The 20,791-nt window shown below is 40.4% G+C and overlaps 3 protein-coding genes across 5 annotated transcripts in view; 2 read left to right on the top strand and 1 right to left on the bottom strand.

Moving 5' to 3' along the window:
* cap1 (CAP, adenylate cyclase-associated protein 1 (yeast)) overlaps nucleotides 1–5,885 on the top strand; it is an 18,746-nt gene extending 12,861 nt beyond the window's left edge. The window contains exons 6-13 of the mRNA XM_004548909.5: nucleotides 654–739; nucleotides 1,265–1,370; nucleotides 1,969–2,152; nucleotides 2,632–2,813; nucleotides 2,948–3,071; nucleotides 3,253–3,335; nucleotides 3,672–3,815; nucleotides 4,676–5,885. Of these exons, the coding sequence (XP_004548966.2) occupies nucleotides 654–739; nucleotides 1,265–1,370; nucleotides 1,969–2,152; nucleotides 2,632–2,813; nucleotides 2,948–3,071; nucleotides 3,253–3,335; nucleotides 3,672–3,815; nucleotides 4,676–4,759 (993 nt within the window). The 3' untranslated portion in view covers nucleotides 4,760–5,885. The remainder of the gene's footprint in view (nucleotides 1–653; nucleotides 740–1,264; nucleotides 1,371–1,968; nucleotides 2,153–2,631; nucleotides 2,814–2,947; nucleotides 3,072–3,252; nucleotides 3,336–3,671; nucleotides 3,816–4,675) is intronic.
* ppt1 (palmitoyl-protein thioesterase 1 (ceroid-lipofuscinosis, neuronal 1, infantile)) lies at nucleotides 5,886–15,297 on the bottom strand. 3 transcript variants are annotated; one of them, XM_004548910.5, is made up of 10 exons: nucleotides 15,158–15,297; nucleotides 13,839–13,961; nucleotides 12,548–12,657; nucleotides 10,323–10,450; nucleotides 10,068–10,138; nucleotides 9,140–9,242; nucleotides 8,959–9,049; nucleotides 7,864–7,962; nucleotides 7,359–7,430; nucleotides 5,886–6,359 (listed from the first exon to the last, which is right to left on the bottom strand). In XM_004548910.5, exons 1-10 carry the CDS (start codon nucleotides 15,174–15,176, stop codon nucleotides 6,237–6,239), a joined length of 939 nt encoding a protein of 312 aa, XP_004548967.1. In that variant the 5' UTR covers nucleotides 15,177–15,297; the 3' UTR covers nucleotides 5,886–6,236. The 3 variants fall into 3 exon arrangements, with proteins under 3 accessions (XP_004548967.1, XP_004548969.1, XP_004548968.1); XM_004548912.6 differs by having other exon boundaries at nucleotides 15,093–15,229; XM_004548911.4 differs by lacking the exon at nucleotides 15,158–15,297 and adding an exon at nucleotides 14,630–14,738.
* Nucleotides 14,769–20,791, top strand: rragcb (Ras-related GTP binding Cb). Its single transcript, XM_004548913.4, has 7 exons — nucleotides 14,769–15,241; nucleotides 17,495–17,698; nucleotides 17,788–17,987; nucleotides 18,998–19,112; nucleotides 19,201–19,343; nucleotides 19,421–19,566; nucleotides 19,715–20,791. Exons 1-7 carry the CDS (start codon nucleotides 15,062–15,064, stop codon nucleotides 19,870–19,872), a joined length of 1,146 nt encoding a protein of 381 aa, XP_004548970.1. The 5' UTR covers nucleotides 14,769–15,061; the 3' UTR covers nucleotides 19,873–20,791.

Genomic DNA, 20,791 nt, shown 5'->3' with positions numbered 1-20,791 from the left:
ATGTTGAGCTTTAGTTTTATACTTCCCCTTTCTTTAAACATACCTGACTCCTCTGCATCCATTTAATCCGACTCTAAAAGACAGACAGGAAAAACCTGGCCCACAGAGTCCTAAAGGAAAACAAAACATTAAGGGGCAGGAGGCATGTCAAAGCAAATGACTGCAGTGATTCTCCACTGCTGTTTAAGTTGATTTTAATACTGTTTATTTCATCAAGTGACCTCTTTAGTGGTACATGTCAGGTAGGGATCTACCAGCAATCTAAATGCTGACATGGTGCTTGTGCTTTTAAATTGTTAGCTACAGGTTACAATTAAAATCTTACTAAGTTCAAACTTAGTTATCCAGTGTTTGGGGTTTTTGTTTGTTTGTTTTTTGTTTTAACGTTCTCTGTGGACATTTGGACTAAGTGGTTTCCCACCCATGATATACGAGATAAGACTGGCTCTATTTATCCCAAAATTTGGGGAAGTTCCTGTGTTACCGCAGCCAAGAACACTAAGTACAACCTAGATCAAAATGCTTAAACAAAGTGGACTGGACTGCTCAATATAATAAAAGCAATATGACAAAACAAACTGGCTCAGTTAGGCAAAAACTACACACAGGGTATGTTTTACGAAATGAATCTAAACCTTTTTACTTCGTGTCAGGCTCCCAAACCAGGCCCGTACGTTAAGGAGATGCAGGACGCCGCCACGTTCTACACCAACCGTGTGCTGAAGGACTACAAGGACAAGTCAGTAAAACCTCCACTATTAAAGCCTGTTTCCCTCATTGTCCGCAGCAGATGGGCCGTCCAAATTTAATTTGTATACAAAGCTGCTGGGATTTCTTCCAGTTTGTTCTTATCATTTTAAACTGTATCATATGTTTTTATTTTTTATGTTGAATCTAATAAACAAAAGGGTCAAAAGAACTTTTAAATGCAGCCAAACAGTTTGCTCGACCCATCTGTCTTCCATCCTTTCTTTTCCTTTTTCAAGTTATGGTGCCCCATGGTTTTACTGAGTCAGCACTGCCACATGATACACTGAAGCATGTCGGTGGCAGACTTCCTGGGTTTAAACTTGTAATAAAAGCCTGAAAGTGAGGCAGACTGTTTGTGCTCTCAGCTCGTGTTCACATGTCATACAGCAGGCAGGCAAATTGCACAATGAGAAAATCTGAAATAAAAAATAAAGTTGTGTTGAGTTCTAAGTAAAGGAAGAAAAACTGCTAGAGCTAAAAAACGATGCCATAAAATCATATGTCGTCTTCACAGGGACAAGGTGCATGTGGACTGGGTGAAAGCCTACATCTCCATCTGGACTGCGTTGCAGCATTACATCAAAGAGCAACACACCACCGGACTGACCTGGAGCAAGACTGTGAGTTTCCAAAGGAAGGAGGAGGAGGAGAGAAAAAAAATAAAAAAAGGAAATTACTGCAACTTGAAACATAAAAAGCAGCTCTCAAATGATCAAATGCAACCTGACTCATGAATTAACACATTTACCTTAGGGCCAGTTTTACTAATACTTTGTGCCAGAGCAAACTGGTCTTTGGCATTAGAGAAAATTGTACTGTCTGTACTTAGAGTTATAAGGTTGCATGATTTCTGCAGCTTGCCCTGTTGCATATGTATTTCTGGGACTTCCTTTCTTGTGGTGCACAATGAAGGAAAAGCAGGAGCTTTTAGGGTACAAAACAATCCTGAAACTGAACTTGAGCTCTGTTTTTGCTAAACTAAATTTAGCCCTTCAGAATAAACTTTATTTTTGTTTACACACAAAGTTGAGGCAAACACAGGGAGAAGTGGTGTAACTGCCCCTGATATGCAAACAGTCCTGTTTTAAATTATAGAGGGGAGAATTACTCCAGAGTTTGTCTCGTGAGTGTGCTCTCCTTTGTCTGCTTTAAAGGCTAAAAGTGTGTCCTTCATGACCTCATTCACCCTGTTAACCGTTTTCTTCTCTTCTTCCTCAGGGTGCAGTAGCTTCAGCCGGTGCTGCTCCACGCAGCGCTCCTGCTGGCGGTCCTCCCCCACCTCCCCCTGGACCCCCTCCTCCCGCTGACCTGAGCGGACCCACTGGCGGCGCTGGGGACGCCGGTGCTGATAATCGGAACGCCCTGTTCGCCTCCATCAACAAGGGGTCTGACATCACCCGGGGTGGGTAGCTACAGCTCCAACCAACAGTGATGAGAGGAGCTGATACTTTTTTTTTTTTTTTTTTTTTTTTTTCTGGCCTCAATTTTGAGGATTTGAGTGCAGCAGTAGTCATGTAGCAGAGCTACATGAATCAATACAAAAAGGCTTTGTTGATGTAAATCATATAAAGGAGTCTCTGGTCCTTCTTTCCTTTTGTTAATCATTACTCTATGTGAGGAGTAGTAATCAGTATTGATGAACCTCTCTGGACAAATAAGTTGATGGGAGAACGTGGTATGAAGGGCAGACAGTGTATTAAGACGGACCTTTTTATTTCAGTTATAATCTTTTATGCTCATTTACACTTACTAATATATGGGTTCCATTCCTTTTATTTATTTATTTTTGTTATCACATAAATTAGATGTGCTTTGGATTAAGTAACGCTCCCTCTCTCTCAGACTAACAGTGCATGTTTCATCTCTCCCTGACCCCTGCAGGACTAAAACATGTGTCCGATAACCAGAAGACCCACAAGAACCCCAACCTGAGGAGTCAGGGCGCTCCAGTGCGCTCTGGACCAAAACCCTTCGCTTCAAGCGCCGCCAGACCTGCTGCATCCGCCACACCAACCCGTACGCTCCCCCCTGTGCTGGAGCTGGAAGGAAAGAAGTGGAAAGTGGTACGTTGAAGGGGCCAAAATGACCAGAATAGATTTTTAAACTTGCTTCTGGCTCAGACAAACAGACCTTCTTCTTTTTTTTTTTTTTTCTTTCTTAATTCTTTTTCTCTGTTTTCTTAACTTGCTTTCTGCAGGAGAACCAGGAGGATGCTCAGAACCTGGTGATCAGCGACACTGAGCTGAAGCAAGTGGTTTATGCTTTCAAGTGTAACAAGAGCACCCTGCAGGTCAAGGGCAAAATCAACTCCATCACTTTAGGTAAGAAAGGAAACTCACTCCTCAGAAACACACACGTCGAGGGCTCTCGTATTGCCCCTGATATAATGCCCAAACATTTATTTATATTTGCCGACACAGCCGCCATAAGTGAATAAAAGGCAGAAGAATGAGCTCGGTGCTTAGAGTCTCTTAAATATACTTATTTATTTTTCTCTGACAGACAACTGTAAGAAAATGGGCCTGGTGTTTGATGATGTTGTGGGCATCGTGGAGATGATTAACTGCAAGGATGTCAAGATCCAGGTGTGATTATTTTATTTTATTTTGTTTCTTTTCACTGTTTGTTGCATTTCATGAGATCACTGAATGATTTTTGCTGCCCCGTCATTCTTCGGCTCTTTGTAGTTTCTCTGCTGAGGATTTATACATTTTTCATGAACTCTGTTTATTATTCATGTAGTTAAATATTGGAAACTACAAGCTGCTCAGTTTTTGGCAGCTTCACTGTCAGCTGGGTGCAGTGTTGGGCTTGAGGAGATTTGTAGAAGCTGATTGTAGATCGGCATTGTGTATCATCTACCTCATAAAGTTACTGGCTTTTAGCCAAAGGGTCTGTTTATTTTTTCCTTTTGTTTCCAGGTTATGGGGAAGGTCCCAACTATCTCCATCAACAAGACAGATGGCTGCCACATTTATCTGAGCAAGGACTCTCTGAAGTGTGAGATCATCAGCGCCAAGAGCTCAGAGATGAACGTGCTGGTACCCAACAAAGATGGAGAGTTTGTGAGTATCTCTGATTTCATTTGTTTAGCAGAGGAAGTTTAACGTGACACAAACAGGACCTCACCTGACTGTGATAAGAAACCTTACTGCTTCTGTAAACCTTATGGGGTATTTTTGGCTTTGTAAATGCTGTCATCACTAAGTTTTCAGTGCTGCTGCTTTTATTTAATCCTTATTTCAACCAGAAAGTCAATTGAGATTAACATCTGTTTCTCAGGGAAGACCTGGACAAGTAGGCACATACCTCAAGTTAAAAATCAAATATACTATGAAAATAAAGTGAAAGAAGTCAATCGAATAATACAAATAGAAGGAGCAGTAAGTCTTTATGAGAGCTTTGAGCTCTCCTGGGTAGACAAACACGTTCAGCCTCGTTAGGTACTTGTTAGTGTCTGTGAGGCAATCGTCACATCAATTATGAATTTCTCTATAAAAGGTCTTGGATAAAAGTCCAGCCTTGCAGAAGTTTGAAGTCAAAGTCGTTAACATGCAAACGGTCACATTGGTCCAGCGAGTAGTGTGCATTTGATCTTTTGAGCTGCTTTCAGCTTCGCATGCGCGGCATGTTTAATTAGACCATGAAGTGTTCCTTGAACTGTGCATCTTTGAGCAGGTTTGTGGTGTAGTTGCTTTTAGGATTTTTGTTAAATAATGAGAACATGAGGTTAAGAGCAAGGGGGCAAAGCTCTCCCATCCTCGTTTTAGTGCTGCTAGGAACCTTTGACCAGAACAGCCCATTTATCGAGTCTTCATCCTGAGCCGAGCTGATCAGCTGCTGACTATAAACGACAAGAATTCAAAGCTGGTCTGAAAAAGCTTGTTGATCTGACAAAAAACCCCTGTGTGTCTCTCCCTTTCAGACGGAGATCCCTGTACCTGAGCAGTTCAAGACAGTCTGGGACGGCAGTAAGCTCGTCACCACAGCAACAGAGATCGCCGGATAAACTGGGGCAGCATATTAAAACGGCCGCCCCTCCTCAACGCCATCCCCACTCGTCTATTTTAATTTTTTTTTTTTTTTTTTGCACAGTCCTGTCTGACTGATCGACAACCCCACCAGCTAACTCTCACACTGTACACTGAGATTCAGACCTTTCCCCTTCTTCCTTATCAGCCAATCACAGTTTAAACTGTTCCTTCTGTAAGCCAATTAGAGGGCTGCTTGCCTTATCTGGAGCAGATCCTCCAGCCAATCAGCAGGGAGCAGCTTGTCATTCAAATTAGGGTTTCCCTGCAAGCACTTGAAAAGAGTTTTGCCAACAGCTGGGAAGCTCTGTATGCTTTTTTTTTTTTAATTTATCTGGATGATGCTGAGCAAATTTTAGAATAGGCAATGTTGATTCCTCTGCAGCCAATCAGGCTCATTTCTTTCCCTTCTTCCTGGTCAGCTGGGGGGCTGGCGTGTTTAAGTTGTGGCCTCAAGGTTTCTCTTCCATTATATGCAATTCACTGGTGAAGCACTCGTCAAAAAGAGCCCTCTTTAAAGAGGATAAAGGCATCCATATCATCTCCACTGATGACTGCAACCATGAGACTCATAGTGGATAATGGTGTAAAACAAGTTCTCTGAGCACATAAAACCAGAGTAAAAGCAAGCTGTGCAAAAACATTCTCTCTTAAATCATTTTTAAAGCATAAATCCATCTAGATGATGATGTTTGAACGGTTTAAAGTACGTTTTCACTTAAATCTACACAGGACATTCCTGAATGAAAGGAAAAAAAAAAACATTCCATGTTAGGAGGCATTTAAGAAAAGTGTGATAACGAGCAAAGATGTTGGAAGTCGGTGGAAGTGAATTTTAAAAAGTAAAGGAAAACAGACTGGAGTAAGTGATTGGAAACACCTGCTGTAATCACCTGTACAGCTATGAATAGTCTTTGAATATCAGCCTGACCATCAGCATCCTGCTCCTTCTCATGTCTGCAGCTCGCGTAGCTGTGGAGCTCTTCGCTGAATTTTCTTTTGTCTCTTGTTTTTGTTTACCACTTTAATTTCTCTTTTTTGGGGGGGTCCAAACTCAAATCTGCTCATTAGTACTGGAGACATCATTAAAAATGTTGCAATAAATCCAAGTATATGGGTGTCTTTATTTTGATGTTTTATTTGTACAGAAGCATTATTTCACAGTTAAAAGATCCAAATGAGGCAAAACGAAAGTGGCTTAAACCCCCCCCCCCCGTAAAACCTGCCAACAATGATGAATAGTGTTTGACCTCATCAGTAAACTGCACCTGTGACTGCTAAAATTATGATGGCATCACAAGACACAGATTAAAAGCCAACACGCTGGAAATGATCAGTGCAAAAAGAGTAAATGATGCTTTCTGCTAAGCTTGAGCGTCCTGTTAAACTGGTGTTATATTGCTCTTGATTTCAACTGCAGCTACAGCAATCTGAGACTATCAGTATGGAGCTGCTTTAGTGTAAATAAGGCAGCAGGTTGGCTTTGAACCACTCTTCTTTGAACTGGAGGTGGTCGCCTTCGGTGGCCAGAAAAACCAGCTTCCCTGCTTTGTCCATCGCCGCCAGACCCAAACGATCCTACACACACACACACACACACACACACACACACACACACACACACACACACACACACACACACACACACACACACACACACACACACACTTTTACAACCGGCATGTGCAACAAAGTTTGATTAATAAACATTTGCTGATGGAAAACCAAACTAAGATATGTCCTACTACATGCAGAACCATCGTAAGGTGGTTAAGGCAAAAAAAAAAGAAAAGCTTCTGAATTTTTGGAAAGGCATAAAAAGGCGAAATAAAAGCAGAGATCTATACTTATCAAGGTAATCCTAAGTGTTACAAAGGTGGTTCTTTTCCATTGCCATGGTAACTTGTGCTGCAGCTAACCTGCTCCAGGCCTTCCGTGTACTACAAACCAAGTTCACCAAACCCAGTTAGGCTCAGTGCTCACCTCAACTCGATAAGTCAACCCAAGGTCCATAATCTAGCTATAAGTACGTTCATAAAAAACATTTAGCTTTAGTTGTTGTTCTTGAGTTAATTGTAATTTTGCAGCATTTTAGTCACTATCTGTTGAGTTTCTACGAGTCATAAATAAATTGACTTGACAAACAGTCTGATACCAAACAATGAATAAAAACAGGGTTAGTCTGTGTGCAGACTTGCAGTATAAATATGTCCTGTTCTGGATTCTCACATTAATGCCTACAGAACAATAAAAGTGTAAAATTGCAACCAACGAGGGAAAAAAAAAATAAAAAAAAAAAGGAATAAAGTTGCTCCTTTAAAAAAAAAAAAAAAAAAAAAGTCTATATTGTTGGAAATGCACACATATCTTCCGTGTGTCTCATTGGCAGATGCTGCACACCAGCAAACAAATAAATATACTCAGATACAGACTGAGACCACGTTTTGACAAATAAATCTGATTACCACCTTCTTGTGACTGCTTAGCCTTCACATTCACAGGAAACACTGGATAATAAAGTGTGTACTGCTCACACCGTCAGCTCTCTTCCCTCATCAGAGAACCTGCAGTGATTACCTCCTTGTAGAGAACGCTCTCCTGTAGAGTCTCGGTCTCTTTGGCTTGGCCAGTTTTCAGGAAGCCGAACCACTGCGAGAAGAATCGGGACAAGACTGTGACTGGTCTTTAATCAGCACCTTTTTTTAATAAAAGTATTTTTTGAAACTGACTTGTGCAGAATTTTGCTAAAACTTTGGCCATCAGGGGACAGAATTTTACCAGTGTGTATGCTGGGATGATTTCAGTTAAGTGCTACTGCTCTTTCCTTACAAGGTGTTTCACCAGACCACTGGTATTGTACTTAATGGTAAAATAAAGGTTGCACTGACTCACTGCACCATCTTGTGGTGTAAACTGGTATTACATGAATGTACAGGCTGGCTCCAGTTCATTCAACTTAAACTTACATCTCTTCAACACATTACACAGACACTTTCAATAAGAAGTCGCTGAAGTTTTTTCTTCACATTGTGTTTTTAGTTCTGTTCATTTTTAAAATAACTACGTGCATTATGTTTGGTACCTCAGTATCGACAGGATCTACCACAGAGTCCTGCAGGAACTTGACCATGACGAACTTCTCTAGCTGCTGAAGATTCTTCTTGTAAGTCTCGTTCACCGCCTTTAGTAGAAAACAAAAACATTTTTCAACAAACAGAAAAAGAACTTTGCAGATGTGCACGAAGAGTTTAAAAAAAAAAAAATCAGATTCAGGAATTATATAAATACAATTAAATGTCTCCATGTGTCTTGTGTGGCTTTCTCTACCTCAAACAATCCCAGGCTTCTTCTTTAAAATGAATTAGCACCCTGCTCTAATAAAGAACCCTTAAAGAGTTTAAAGGACATAATTAATGTGAACAAATCATTCTCTTCTGCGTCGTAGCTCAGTATGAAGAGAACCAAATTGTGAAATAGCTCTTTGACTGGTTTTTATTAAGCGATTATTCAGAAGTTGATTGATTTATGGATCGGCAGAGATAACCCTGCAGGTCAGTTTGTAGCCACACAGTCTAATCCGATCCTGTCTATTAATGAAAGGTTAAGCTCTCGATCTAAACAGCAGTTTACGTCAGTGGGCAAACTTCAGTTTGATGGCACGACACAGACTTTCTTCTTTCTGGAAATGTTGACCCTGGAGCAGACTGTTAAGCACTAATAGGGTGTAATCTCATTGTCTTTTAATTAATACCTTTCACTGGACTTAAGTATCTTATACAGTAGCAGCAGCCGTCTTCCTTCTGTGTTGCCTTCTGTTTTTTCACTTGTTTATAGTTTTAATGGAGAATAAAGAAATCTAAACGTGTATAAAGGTGTGTTGTACACCGAGAACATTGCATGGTTATAACTCATCTTTGAGACGACAATAAATCATTTATTAACGATTAACTAAACTCCTTAGGCACCAAAGTCCACTTCTATAGTTATTCATAGCTGCATCTCTTTGTCTCCGTCAGCAGATGGCAGAGACAGAGTAGATTCAGTCCTCCAGCTGCCGATAAACACCGAAATGCTGAAAAAAAACCCACAATCTCCCTTTTGTTTTCCTAACGCAGTCACTGTTTACACTTCTGCGACCTCGTTGTACTGACTACAGGGCTGTTCTGGCTCTACCGACCCGCTCTTGATTGATGTCGGCCAGGAAGCGGCTGTACTTCTTGTAGAGATCATCGTTCAAAGGGTCATGCCAGTACTGGGCCTGCACCAGGCTGATAACCACAAACACAGAAACGATTCGTCACAAGATGCTTGACATGACTTAACAGGAACAACAGGCTGATGCAAGACGGAAAACTTACTGCTTTTGAAACCAGCCCAAGTAAGCTTCCTTATTCAGAGCTTCACGAATCATGTCACAGATTTTAGAGCTCTCCCCAGGACACCTGGGCAGCCCGTACACACCTGAGGATTCGAAAAACACACGGGGTTAGGTGCCAGCTTGTTTGGAAGCTGTCAGGAATTAGTAGGCAGCATAGAAAACTGTCAGGAAATAACCTGGACCATTCACTCCCATAGCTCCCTGGTCTGGCTCACAGAGCACTTGAGGCTCTTAATAAGTCTCCAGTGGGAGACTGAGCTGTTTACATCTTTACATAGAGGCTTGAATGTGTTTAATTTGAGGAGAGGAGTTCTGTTTTCAAAGATCACCTGTGATGTGTAAATAGAGCAGAACAGAATAACAAGTCTGACGTCAAAGAGAAGGACCTACAGAGTCAGGTTAAACTTTTATGTGCAGCTGATTTAATGACAATAGACTGAGTTTTATTTTACAAGTTAACTACATCATAAAAGAGCTTTTAGTTTTGTTTTCAGTTTAACTTTCTTTGCAACTACTGAGTTCAGCTCTGAAAGCGAGGCCCTTCAGCCTCCTGGTAGATGCACTTATCGAATAAGTTTGAACATAGTAGGTAAGTTCCTTCGTTAGTTGATGTCCGACCTTGACATTTATATTAGGGTCACTGAGATTTAAAGCTGATACACCTGTGGTATCAATTTGAAAATCCTACGTCAACCTGTTCTCTAGTTATCATGTTCACGGCGCCAGCCCGCTTGGCAGGGTGATGGCAAAACCTCAGCCTTTTTTGGCTGAAGGGTAAAAAAAACAAAAAAAAACAAAAAAAAAACAAAAAAACAAAAAAAACACCCTAAACACTACTTTTACATCAGAATATATCTGGTCAGCTCTGCTCACAGGGAAGTGAGCTAAAGTTATCATTATAGTATCACCTTGGTGCTGACCGCCAACAGAGATCAGGTTTTTCATTGGTGGAGAGGCACAGCGCTGAGCCACAGCCCTCCTGCGAACAGAGGAACCGGGTCAAAGAGTCAGAGCGAGCTTCCTCATTTCAGTCAGGAGACAAAAACTACGAGCGGGAAACATGCCGAGGCCCGAGAGTTGGTTTTTTTTCCAAACACACAAAGCTTCCAATTTCTCTTGCATAACAAGTAAGAAAACCAGAGTCCAGAACAGGAGTTACATACAGAAATTGCGCCCCCTGGGAGAAGCCCATCGCATTGTATCCTCCCTTCAACTTGGGGTCCAGAGCCAGCTGATTGCACACCATGGACACCTGCTCATTCACATCTGAGAAAAACCCATTTTCTGTGTCCTGCAGGAGGAAAAACATGAAAAGTTCAAATCACAAGTGACAGATTAAAAGAAGAAAATGAGCAGAGAGATAACGTTACGGCGTCACCACGGATCAAAGCCGTACCCGTGCAGGTTTGGTATAAATATTAACACAGAGGAGTCACACAGTGAAGCTGCAAAGGAGCCATTTTTCTGATGTAACTTATGTCACTACTACTGCAAATACCACAGAATAGGAGCCATCACACATGTGAAAAGCTGCTGTGGGACTGTTAAAGAAAGAAAGAAAAAAGGCGTTCTTTATTAAACATGTCATATTCACTTTTACTGTGTGTTTCTGTGAGAAGACGAGTGGCCGTGAGTCATCTTCTGAAGGTAGTGAAGCAATGCTACGTCTTAATAGGATGACAGCGATTTTTTTTAGCTGCGAAATAGCATTACAGGAAGTTTTATCTATGCGTCCAGTCTGTACAACAGCTTCAGCGTCTTAAAAAGGTACAGGAAGTATGTAATCTTTTGAAGTTTTTTAATTAAAAAAAATAAAAATAAAATAATAATAATAATAATAATAATAATAATAATAATAATAATCCATTATCATTCATTTAGAATGAATATCAAAAATACACAGGAGTGGGCGCTTGTTTGTGGAAGCTGCCGTGTTGCCTCACCTTGTAGAGACTGACATATAATACAGAGGGCGAGATGAACATCCGCCAATATTTCACAATTACTTATCGTCACCAGATTAAACATGTAACCCTCCCATTGCTGGAAAAATGAGCCAGCTAAACAACAAGAGCTGGTTTTAAGCTAACGTTACGCCAGCTAACGTTAAGCTAGAGTGTCCTTAAAAAATTTAATTGTTTTTTTAAAGTTATCGCATTTTCCCTCTGATAAAAAAAACTTGACATTGTCACATCATACGAGTGTCTGACACAATAAAAACATTAGATACATTTCAAAGAGTTTAACTAATGCCAGCTAATGGCAGCAAATGCCAGGTAACAGCACTTAACAAAGGCTAACAGCAGCTAATAGCAGCAAAAACAGCAGCACTTACTGACAGAAAAGTTCAGCATATCCTCAACAACTCATCTCGGTATCGCTGTCAGTGGACAGAAGTGGGCTTCACTGACTCGTTTCGGACTCCTTTTACTAATTTTTACAGAATCATCCAATCGTAAATCGTAAATACATATGGACATCCAGTATATTTCTAAGGTAAAGTAAAGACTAACAGCCTGCAGTCACTGTGAATCATGCACTTTAATAGGGAAGGTTAAGAAAGTTTAAGAAAGCTGAATTCTACAGTCTGCAATCTATTAAATCTAGTGGTGAGATTTCACACACTCTACCTTTAATGCCATTTAAATTTTTACTTTCATACTATTAATATTCCACTAATTACAGAGATGAGGGGAAAATTTTGCTTTTTAAAAATTGCACTTTTCAAAAAAGTGTGAGTCTTCATAACTTCTTAAGTACAGAGCAGAAAAACAGAAAACACATTCAAGCTCTGTTAAAATCTCTCTACCACTGCCACAATCTAAAGCTAAGTTATTGTTTGTTGTTTTTTTTAAATCAAAAAGAAATATTCTTTAATGAGCTCTGAGCATTAATATAATGAGAAATATCATTTTTTCAGGCACAAAGCTGCAAAATTTAATGTTTATGATGTAGAATTAAAAAAGCAACGATCGGTATTTCGTCTGTTTCCTGATGATTCACAGGAGAAAACTTCATGGGGTGTTTTTGGGTTGCATGCTCATATTAAATTAAAGCTTCCAACAATGAAATCAGATATTTCATTGTTTCTCTTCGTGACTCTGTAATACGGTCATCTCTGTCCAGAAACCTTCTGTTTATGAGGGGCAGCCAATCAGAAGAAAGTTGTCCTTATATAGGGAGGAGCTAAACTATCTTATTTCAAAGAGATGCATCGAGGTAAAAATAAGGATTATTTTGAACAGCGCAAACGTAGAGCCCAAAAATACAAATTCATACCTGAAAATTCCTTGAACTGTTCTAACATTACCATGTGACTAATGCAAAGACCATTTTATTCACAGAAAATATTTTCACTTTCATAAATGTCTTTACAGCGTGAGGTTACCTCCACTATGTTTTTCCCAATCATCACTGAGAACACGTAAACTCCTGGGATCTCCTGCTCAATCATTTTCTTTATATAGCCCATGCTCAAAGGGTTGCAACACGAGTCACCTGATGAAGAAAATACAAATAAACACAAGCCTTATCGTCCAACTTTATTGAAGGGAATCAGGCATATCCACAGTATTTTTATGGCTTATTTTAAATACATATAAATCAGGTAGAGGCTCAGTGCAGAGCACAGTCTTCTTTGGTTTAAGCTCTAAAATCTTCTGCACTCTGAGTTAGAGGTAGTGTCTTTTTTTGCCTGAGGAAGAAGAGAAAGTGTTTTTCTTTTCACTTCCTCAGGTGGGATTTCTCCATCTAGTATAGGATTTAATGAGCAGCCTATCAGTTTTAAGCACAATCCTCATCTCTCACATTACAGCTCAGGTTTTTATCTCACTGCAGTGTTGCTGTAAACATGTGGCTTTCACTTTCGTCAGCAGGAAGTGACGTGAATCGATGAATCACATGTTACCAAGGTAAGTTATTCAAATGTGTACTGAACAGTGGGGACAAAGGCATCACAGTTAACTTTTTTGGTACTATTCTAGATTATTTTGTGTAAAACACAACACAATCCCAATAACTACACATCTGTGGATGCATCTTTTAAAACAAACAAACAAACAAACAAACAAACCAAAAAACAGGATTAATTACCACACATGAGATTTTAAAGATCCTTTTCATGGCAGGTTTACATAAAAACATGCAAATTATTCAGTTCTATTTACATATTGTGGAAAAATGAGCTGAAGATTAAATGTGCATCTCAGTTTAAACATAATAGAGAAACTATGTACAGTTGGGTGAGTTTTTTCAATCTTAAAGCTTCTTAAGCCAAAATAAAAGAGGAACACCGGATGTTTCATGGTTTCATAAATCAATCTGGTTGTGATTTTGTCCACAATAAAATTAATTTTCGTTCATAGTTTTGATTAAACAACTTGCAGTACTTGAATTGAAAAACTGAATTAGAAAACAAATGACACAATTGCATGGGCCTCTACATATCAGACCTTTAACAGTCAGCAACCCCTTATATATGTCTCTGGAACTTAAAACACTCTGCATCAGCTCATAAGCTGGTGTACTGTGTTTTTATGGTTATTATGAATACTGGTTTGTAGTGTGGTTTCAGAAAGGTGGCTTATGCTTAATTTTTTTTTCTGTGAAGACTATAAAGGTGCCATTTTTAAGATTTTTTCCAATATATCCCTACAGTAACGGAGAACAGAGTCACTTACCCATCCCATGCCAGAGCACTAGTGGTACAGTCCCATTGTCGGAGTCATGAATTGGGCTGGAGGTAACAAGCAGCACTGGCGCAGCCAGGAGAAAACACAAAAGGACAGCTGCCATTCTGAGTCCTGACACATGGAAACAAAATGAACTAGTTTTTCCTATTTTATCAACATCCAAGAAATAACAGACCCCTGGAATCTCTCGGCAATATGAATTTATTAATGCTATCTCTATATAAGCAATATTTGCTGTTATTCAGTTAAATGCTGTATGCTTTTATTTATTACAAATCCCCTTTGTCATTTAACCTTTTTTCTAAACCCCTGTATGTCATGGTTGCTAATTGCACTGGTCCATGTTTGTCAAAAGATATCTGCTGTATGTTTGTATACAGTCAGTGGTCCTTGCATGTGAATGAATATCAAATAAATGGGAAAGTACAATAAAATGTTCGACAGGAAATCATCCCTGTGCTTCCTAGTATCCCCAGAGCTTCCAGTTTATTAGAGCTGGTCATCCCGGGTATATTTATATCTGTATTAGAAACTCAGCTCACTATAAGTGCGTCTATGAATTATCCTCATGTCACTTCGAACAAGCTAACTACAAACGAAAGAGCACATGATTTACATCAAACGCATACTTATTACGTACATTTTGGAATATGCAGTAGCGCATTGGTGCTGTACCAAAGGTTTAAATCTACGCAACGTATTCTTTAAAATATGTATGTAAATATAGTTAGATTAAATTAAATAAAAGATGTCCAAAATTCCCCCAAAACACTACTCACCGCTTCCGTATCCTTACTGTTTGTCTGTTGGACTGCTTGTCACATGATAATGTTTGGAGCGTGTAACCAATCACGTGAAAGGGGAGGGGTTAAAAGCTAAAGGGGGCGGAATCTCCAAGTTACGTTAAAGTTAGCCTTTTTTTGTCATTTCTTATCCATTTAGTTTGATTTAACCAACTTTACGCCTGTATTAGGATTGCTGAAGATTATGTCCACTTGTGTAGCAAGCTTCACATGGATACTCTAACATCTGGCCTCTTATTTTGAGACCTAAATACCGCACTCCAGCTACCTGCTAACGCTTAGCTTGCCATGCTAGCTCGTTGTGAAATTCCTGGACAACAGCATTCCTGCTCGGATTATTCAGCGAGTTTTCTGGAGGCTTGAGGCGGAATTGAAGAAGAACGAGCAAGTGAGATAATAAAGGACAGGATGAATATTCAGTACGAGGATACGACATTACCGGGGAGCTACGGCGTCGTGGGGTCGTTCCCCAAAAGTTTTGGTTATGGAGTGGAAGTGTCAGACCTTGAGGAGAGCCCGACATCAGCTGATAAACCCAGGATCCTGCTGATGGGGCTGCGGCGCAGCGGCAAGTCCTCTATACAGAAGGTATGGTCATTTATCTGTCCCCGAACACCATCCAGATCACCACAGGACAAGAAAATTCTGAGTTCATAGTAAACAAAAAGCGAACAAAGGAAACAGTTTGGTTACATGTACACCTAAAGGAGATATCACCGTGGGTCAACACACCTGAATGAAATGATTAGTTCATTACCAGGCTTCTGGAGAGCTTCAAGACATGTTGAGGAGGTAATTTAGCCATTTAAATCAGCTGTGCTGGATCAAGGACACATCTAAAACCTGCAGGATACCGGCCCTCGAGGCCCGGAGTTCGACACCTGTGATTTAAAAGATGGAGAATGAGACCTGCAATGCTGTATGATTTAGAGTGGCAGGCATGTGCAGAGGAGGGCTGGAAAAGGGTGTTGAAGGTGGAGCTGCCAGGCAGGAGGAAAGCTTCATGGATGTAGTGGAGGAGGACGCGTTGGTGTGACAGACGAGAAGGTTAGGGATAGGCTGAGATGGAGGCCGATGATCCACGGTGGCGACCCCAAAGTTAGCTTTGAGAGGTGGATAAACCTTTAGATCCAGGGTAGTGGTGAGAAATGACTCTTAATAAGTCACATGAAAATTTTGATTGTCAGCTTCATTTGTTATGGATTTAGTCAACTCAATTCAACAAGACATATGCAGAAGTTTAATGTTTTAAGTATTTCAGCTTCTTTCTGATCTCTAGGCAGTGTAAAGCTGCAACAAAAAAGGGAGCCTTTAACTCATGAAACTAAAGAGCATAATCAGCTGAGCCTTGTTGCCTTTGATCAAGAACAACACAGCCTGCTCTGGATCAGTCTAACAGAATCCATTATGTAATGGATTTGTATTATTATAGCGCTTTTCCAGTATTAGTGACCACTCAAAGTGCTTTAGACTACAAGTCACATTTTAACCATAGATACATATATCTGTTATAAGTCCAAACAGGCAAACTCGACACAGAAAGGCCCGAGCTGGGGTTCCAACCAACAACTTTATTGCTGTGAGGGGTCAGTGCTGACCACTCATAATAAGGATGTTGATAACTGATAATTCAGGATGTTGGAATGCTGTTCCACGTCATTCTTCCCACTTTAACCTTTCTCTGAACTCCATCTTCCTCCAGTTTCACAGTCATTAAAAGTTTCAGTCTTTGTTGTTGCTGCATTTCCGTTTATTTGTGAAAGATTTCATCACAGGCCTCAAAAATCAGCATAGCATGTGACTTTGTGGTGACTTGGAGTTTTTCACCCAGGATTTAGCGGACGACATGTTAGAAAAGTTTGTGACTTCTGAGAACTAAAGCCAGTCGAAATGTGGGAGTTTGTTTCAATATGACATATATATATATATATATATTTACAGCGAATAAAACAAGTATTGAACACATCATCAATTTTCTAAATATATAGATATTTCTAAATGCCATTATGTCAGTAACAACCCATCCAATTCAGACATGTAAAGACATGAAACCATAGATGTTCATCAATTATGTGTAATAATGAGAAATGACCCCAGAAAAGATTATTGAACACGCTTACTGAAAATGATTTAGTGTTTCGTACAAAAGCCTTTATCTGTGACAGTTTAGGCGCCTCCTGTGTGGAGAAACCAGTCACATGAATGAGCCAGAATCACGCCTGAGCAAACAGTCTTCAAATCCTGTGGGCCCCTTCTATGACCTCTGACCTTTAGTTCTTTCCATAGATTTTCACTTGGATTCAGGTCAGGTGTTAGGCTGGGCCATTCTAGCAGCTTTATTTTCTTTCTCTGAAACCACCTGAGAGTTTCCTTGCTGTGTGTTTGGGATCATCGCCTTGCTGAAACGTCCACCCTTGTTTCTTTTTTATCAAGAATGTCTCAGTACATTTTTCCAACTTTGATTATATGAAGCATGCCAGAACACCATGGTGTTTCCACCACCAAACTTTACTGTTGATATGGTGTATTTGGGGTGATATGCAGTGGCGTTTGACAAACATGGTGTGTATTATGGCATCCAGAGAGTTCAGTTTGCCTCTCATCTGAGCGGACTATATTCTCCCAGTATTTCATAGGCTTGTCTAAACGTTGTTCAGCAAACTTCAAACGCGCTTCAGCATGCTTTTTCTTCAGCTGTGTGGTGAGTGTGCGTACAGTTCATGGTGGTTGAGTGCATTACTTGTCGTTTCCCAAAAAGTTGAATCTGTTCATCTGAATGTAGCAAATTGGTGATGTTTAAATTTCTGAGAGTAACTGTAATCTTTGTGCATCACTACTCAGGTTGTTTTCCACAAGATGTCACCCAACGAGACTTTATTCCTCGAAAGCACCAACAAAATCTGCAAAGATGACATCTCCGGCAGTTCCTTTGTCAACTTCCAGATCTGGGACTTCCCCGGCCAGGTGGATTTCTTCGACCCCACATTTGACAGTGAGATGATCTTCAAGGGAGCTGGTGCTTTGATCTTTGTCATCGACGCTCAGGTACGGTGACTTAAGTGTGACTTGGTGCTTTGGGTGGTGAATTAAATCATGTGTTAACTAAATCAGCACATCCTGTCTTCTGTTACCAGGATGACTACATGGAGGCTCTCAGCCGGTTACATCTAACTGTATCCAGAGCCTACAAAGTGAATCCAGACATCAACTTTGAGGTGTTCATCCACAAAGTAGACGGTCTGTCAGACGACCACAAAATCGAAACGCAGAGAGATATTCACCAGAGGGCCAACGATGACCTGACAGATGCCAGCCTGGAGAAGGTTCACCTCAGGTGAGAGTCTGACGTGTCTACACAGGTGAAATACTACAGAGCTTCTTGTCATGGTTAAGGTGTAGTTTAGCATTCATACTAGTAAGTCAGACAGCTAAGACTGATCCCATTCAGTGATAGACTGTCCAGTTAGTCCCCTAACACAGTCATTCCTAAAGTGTGGGTCCCCCTGGTGGATTGTAAAAGGTACTGCAGGTGGGCTGAAGTAATAACAGAAATTCAGTTTTAAAGTGCTCACATGTATGAACAGTTACATGTTTATATAAATGTGTTTATTTATATAAAAAAATGAATTAAAAGTGGTAACAGGAGGTGGTTAGTTTGTAATATTATTCACTACTCTGACCTAAATTTACTGCTTTTGTATTTTATTAAAGTTTGTGTCCCAGTGACAGGTCGGTCACACATTGGCTGTAACACTTTACATATGACTGGGTAGCATTAGCTGTTTATGGCCAAAAGCTGGTGATCATGTTTCTGTTTTCTGTTTGTTGTTGTTGTTGTTGTTTAAATAAAATTTTCAACTAAATGAATCACTTTCTGTTGTATTTTCAATAGAGTGAACATTTAAGATTGGACAAGTACAAATACAGATACAGTATTTGAGATTTCTCAAGTTATTAGTCAGAGCCATCGTGCAAATATTCAACTATTTTAGGGGTAGGTATTCAGTTTTCAATTTTGGGATTCTCTGTTGTTGAAAGTACAGCACAGCCAATCTTTTAACTGTGAGGTCTACCAAACCTGACCCTCATCTCAAACCTGACCCTAGTCCTTTCTTTCTAAATAGTTCTTTTGTAACCTGATTGCCCAGTCCTGGGAGAACATTTTAAAAAGAACAGATGTTATATATTCTGATGCTTAGAGTTAGAGTTACAGTCATCTGTGGTGATAATTAGGCCTCAAAGGTTTTAAGACACCCTTGGAAAGCAGACGTGCTCAGAAGCTAAAATTAAAGCTTCTATCTCAGTTTTGGTAACTGTCTCGTCGTCTTTATTTTGTGTCCTCAGCTTCTACCTGACCAGCATCTACGACCACTCCATATTCGAGGCCTTCAGTAAAGTCGTCCAGAAGCTTATTCCTCAGTTGCCAACACTGGAGAACCTTTTGAACATTTTCATATCTGTATGTTTCATTTATGTTATTTGAACCACAATAAGAAGCCTCATTGTATTTTCTTTTTCGTATAATAAACATCCCTCCTGCTTTGCAGCACTCCGGGATTGAAAAGGCCTTCCTATTCGATGTCAGTAGCAAGATTTACATAGCCACAGACAGCGCCCCCGTGGACATGCAGTCCTACGAACTCTGCTGCGACATGATCGACGTGGTCCTCGACATCTCCAGCATTTACGGGTGAGAAAAGCTATCAGATTTGTTTTGAGCTTTGGCGAAGAGCAGCGTTTAGAGGTGCTTTTGTCTTTGCCTGCCAGGCTGGAGGACGGCAGCGGCTCTGCCTATGATGAAGAGTCTTTGGCGATCATCAAGCTCAATAACACCACAGTGCTTTATTTGAAAGAGGTCACGAAGTTCCTCGCGCTCGTCTGCATCCTCAGAGAGGAGAGCTTTGAGAGGAAAGGTGTGTGCTTTTATTTTTTGTAATTGCTAGTGTTGGCTTTATCAGGAAAATCTTCCTACGTAAATGTGTAAAAACCTGAAGAAATTCACATAATAAACACACAAACACTATACACAATTGTAAACATGCTCACTAATTTTCTTTGCAGGTTTGATAGAGTACAATTTTCACTGTTTCCGAAAAGCCATTCACGAAGTGTTTGAAGTCGGCAGTTCGAACGACGGTGCCGCCTGGAGACCAGCGAGCTCGTCCAGCAACAGCCAACCAAGCCTTAAATATGCTTCTCTGAATGGAAGTGATGTTTAGAGGGGCCGTAACTCTGCGGTTTACATGAAGTCCAGTGAGGCTGATGAACGATGACTCTTACGTTTCACAGAGTCTTATCTATACGTGGTTCCTCCATCAAACGCGAGAGTTTTTCTGTTGTACCAGCAAGATTGTGAAAAAACTACTCGGCTGAATGTCACGAAATTTGGTGGAGAGGCCGAACAAGGGCAAAGGATGTAGAGGATTTACTTTGAATCTGAATAATTTTCTGGAAAACTGTGAGAGAACGCATTGGCCATGATTGAGAATGCGCTCTGCCCAGTGCGGGAAATACTGTCGCGTACGAATCGTATTTTTTCTCTGCCATCCTGCAGAAATGTTCAAATTTTCAGTCAACTGTGTTTACCTTCTCGGCCAGTACTCTGGAACGTAGAAACACTTGTGGCCCAGTTTAAGTAGAAATGCTCTAAAGCCATCTGAATGTGTATTTCCTCCACATCCCGCAGGAGCACACACTCCTTCCTTGTTCCTCCTCGCTTTGCTGTGAAATCTTGAATTCTTTAAGTAATCCTTAAGTTTAGGGGGGGGGGATACTCCTGTGCCTGTGGAGCACCATGTTCATTCTTCTGTGTGTTTCCTTGATAATGACATGTAATGGATCTCCTCCAATCAAAACTGTGCCAGTTACACCATCGCAGCCTTGGGTGATTAACAGAGAGGGTGATGGTGTTTTGGTCTTAATGGAGTCTGGGACTAACTTACGATGGTTTCACTCGGACAGCCTGCCAAACCTTTGGACTTTTGTAGCTTGATGAGTGTGTAGGCCAAACTGTTTGTAGCAGATGTTGAGGTTTTCTGTGTGAGCGCTGAGTGGGACCTGAATGATGTTTCAGAAGCCATGCAGATGTGTTTTCATTACTGTACATAAATCTTTAATAAAATATGTTTTCATACTTTG

Source organism: Maylandia zebra, linkage group LG22 (assembly GCF_041146795.1).
Source record: "Maylandia zebra isolate NMK-2024a linkage group LG22, Mzebra_GT3a, whole genome shotgun sequence".
NCBI lineage: Eukaryota > Metazoa > Chordata > Actinopteri > Cichliformes > Cichlidae > Maylandia > Maylandia zebra.
Note: the sequence above shows the minus strand (reverse complement) of the source record. Positions and strands in the feature narration are given on the sequence as shown.

Bases quoted from the DNA above. Each gene is read 5' to 3' on its own strand.
- rragcb (XM_004548913.4), top strand. From the start codon at position 15,062: ATGAATATTCAGTACGAGGATACGACATTACCGGGGAGCTACGGCGTC. The intron at 17,699-17,787 runs GTACGGTGACTT...TTCTGTTACCAG, and splicing joins TCTTTGTCATCGACGCTCAG to GATGACTACATGGAGGCTCT. The intron at 19,113-19,200 runs GTATGTTTCATT...CCTGCTTTGCAG, and splicing joins TTTTGAACATTTTCATATCT to CACTCCGGGATTGAAAAGGC.
- ppt1 (XM_004548910.5), bottom strand. The intron at 9,050-9,139 runs GTAAGTTTTCCG...TGTGGTTATCAG, and splicing joins TTGGGCTGGTTTCAAAAGCA to CCTGGTGCAGGCCCAGTACT. The intron at 7,431-7,863 runs GTACCAAACATA...TTCTTCTCGCAG, and splicing joins TAGATCCTGTCGATACTGAG to TGGTTCGGCTTCCTGAAAAC.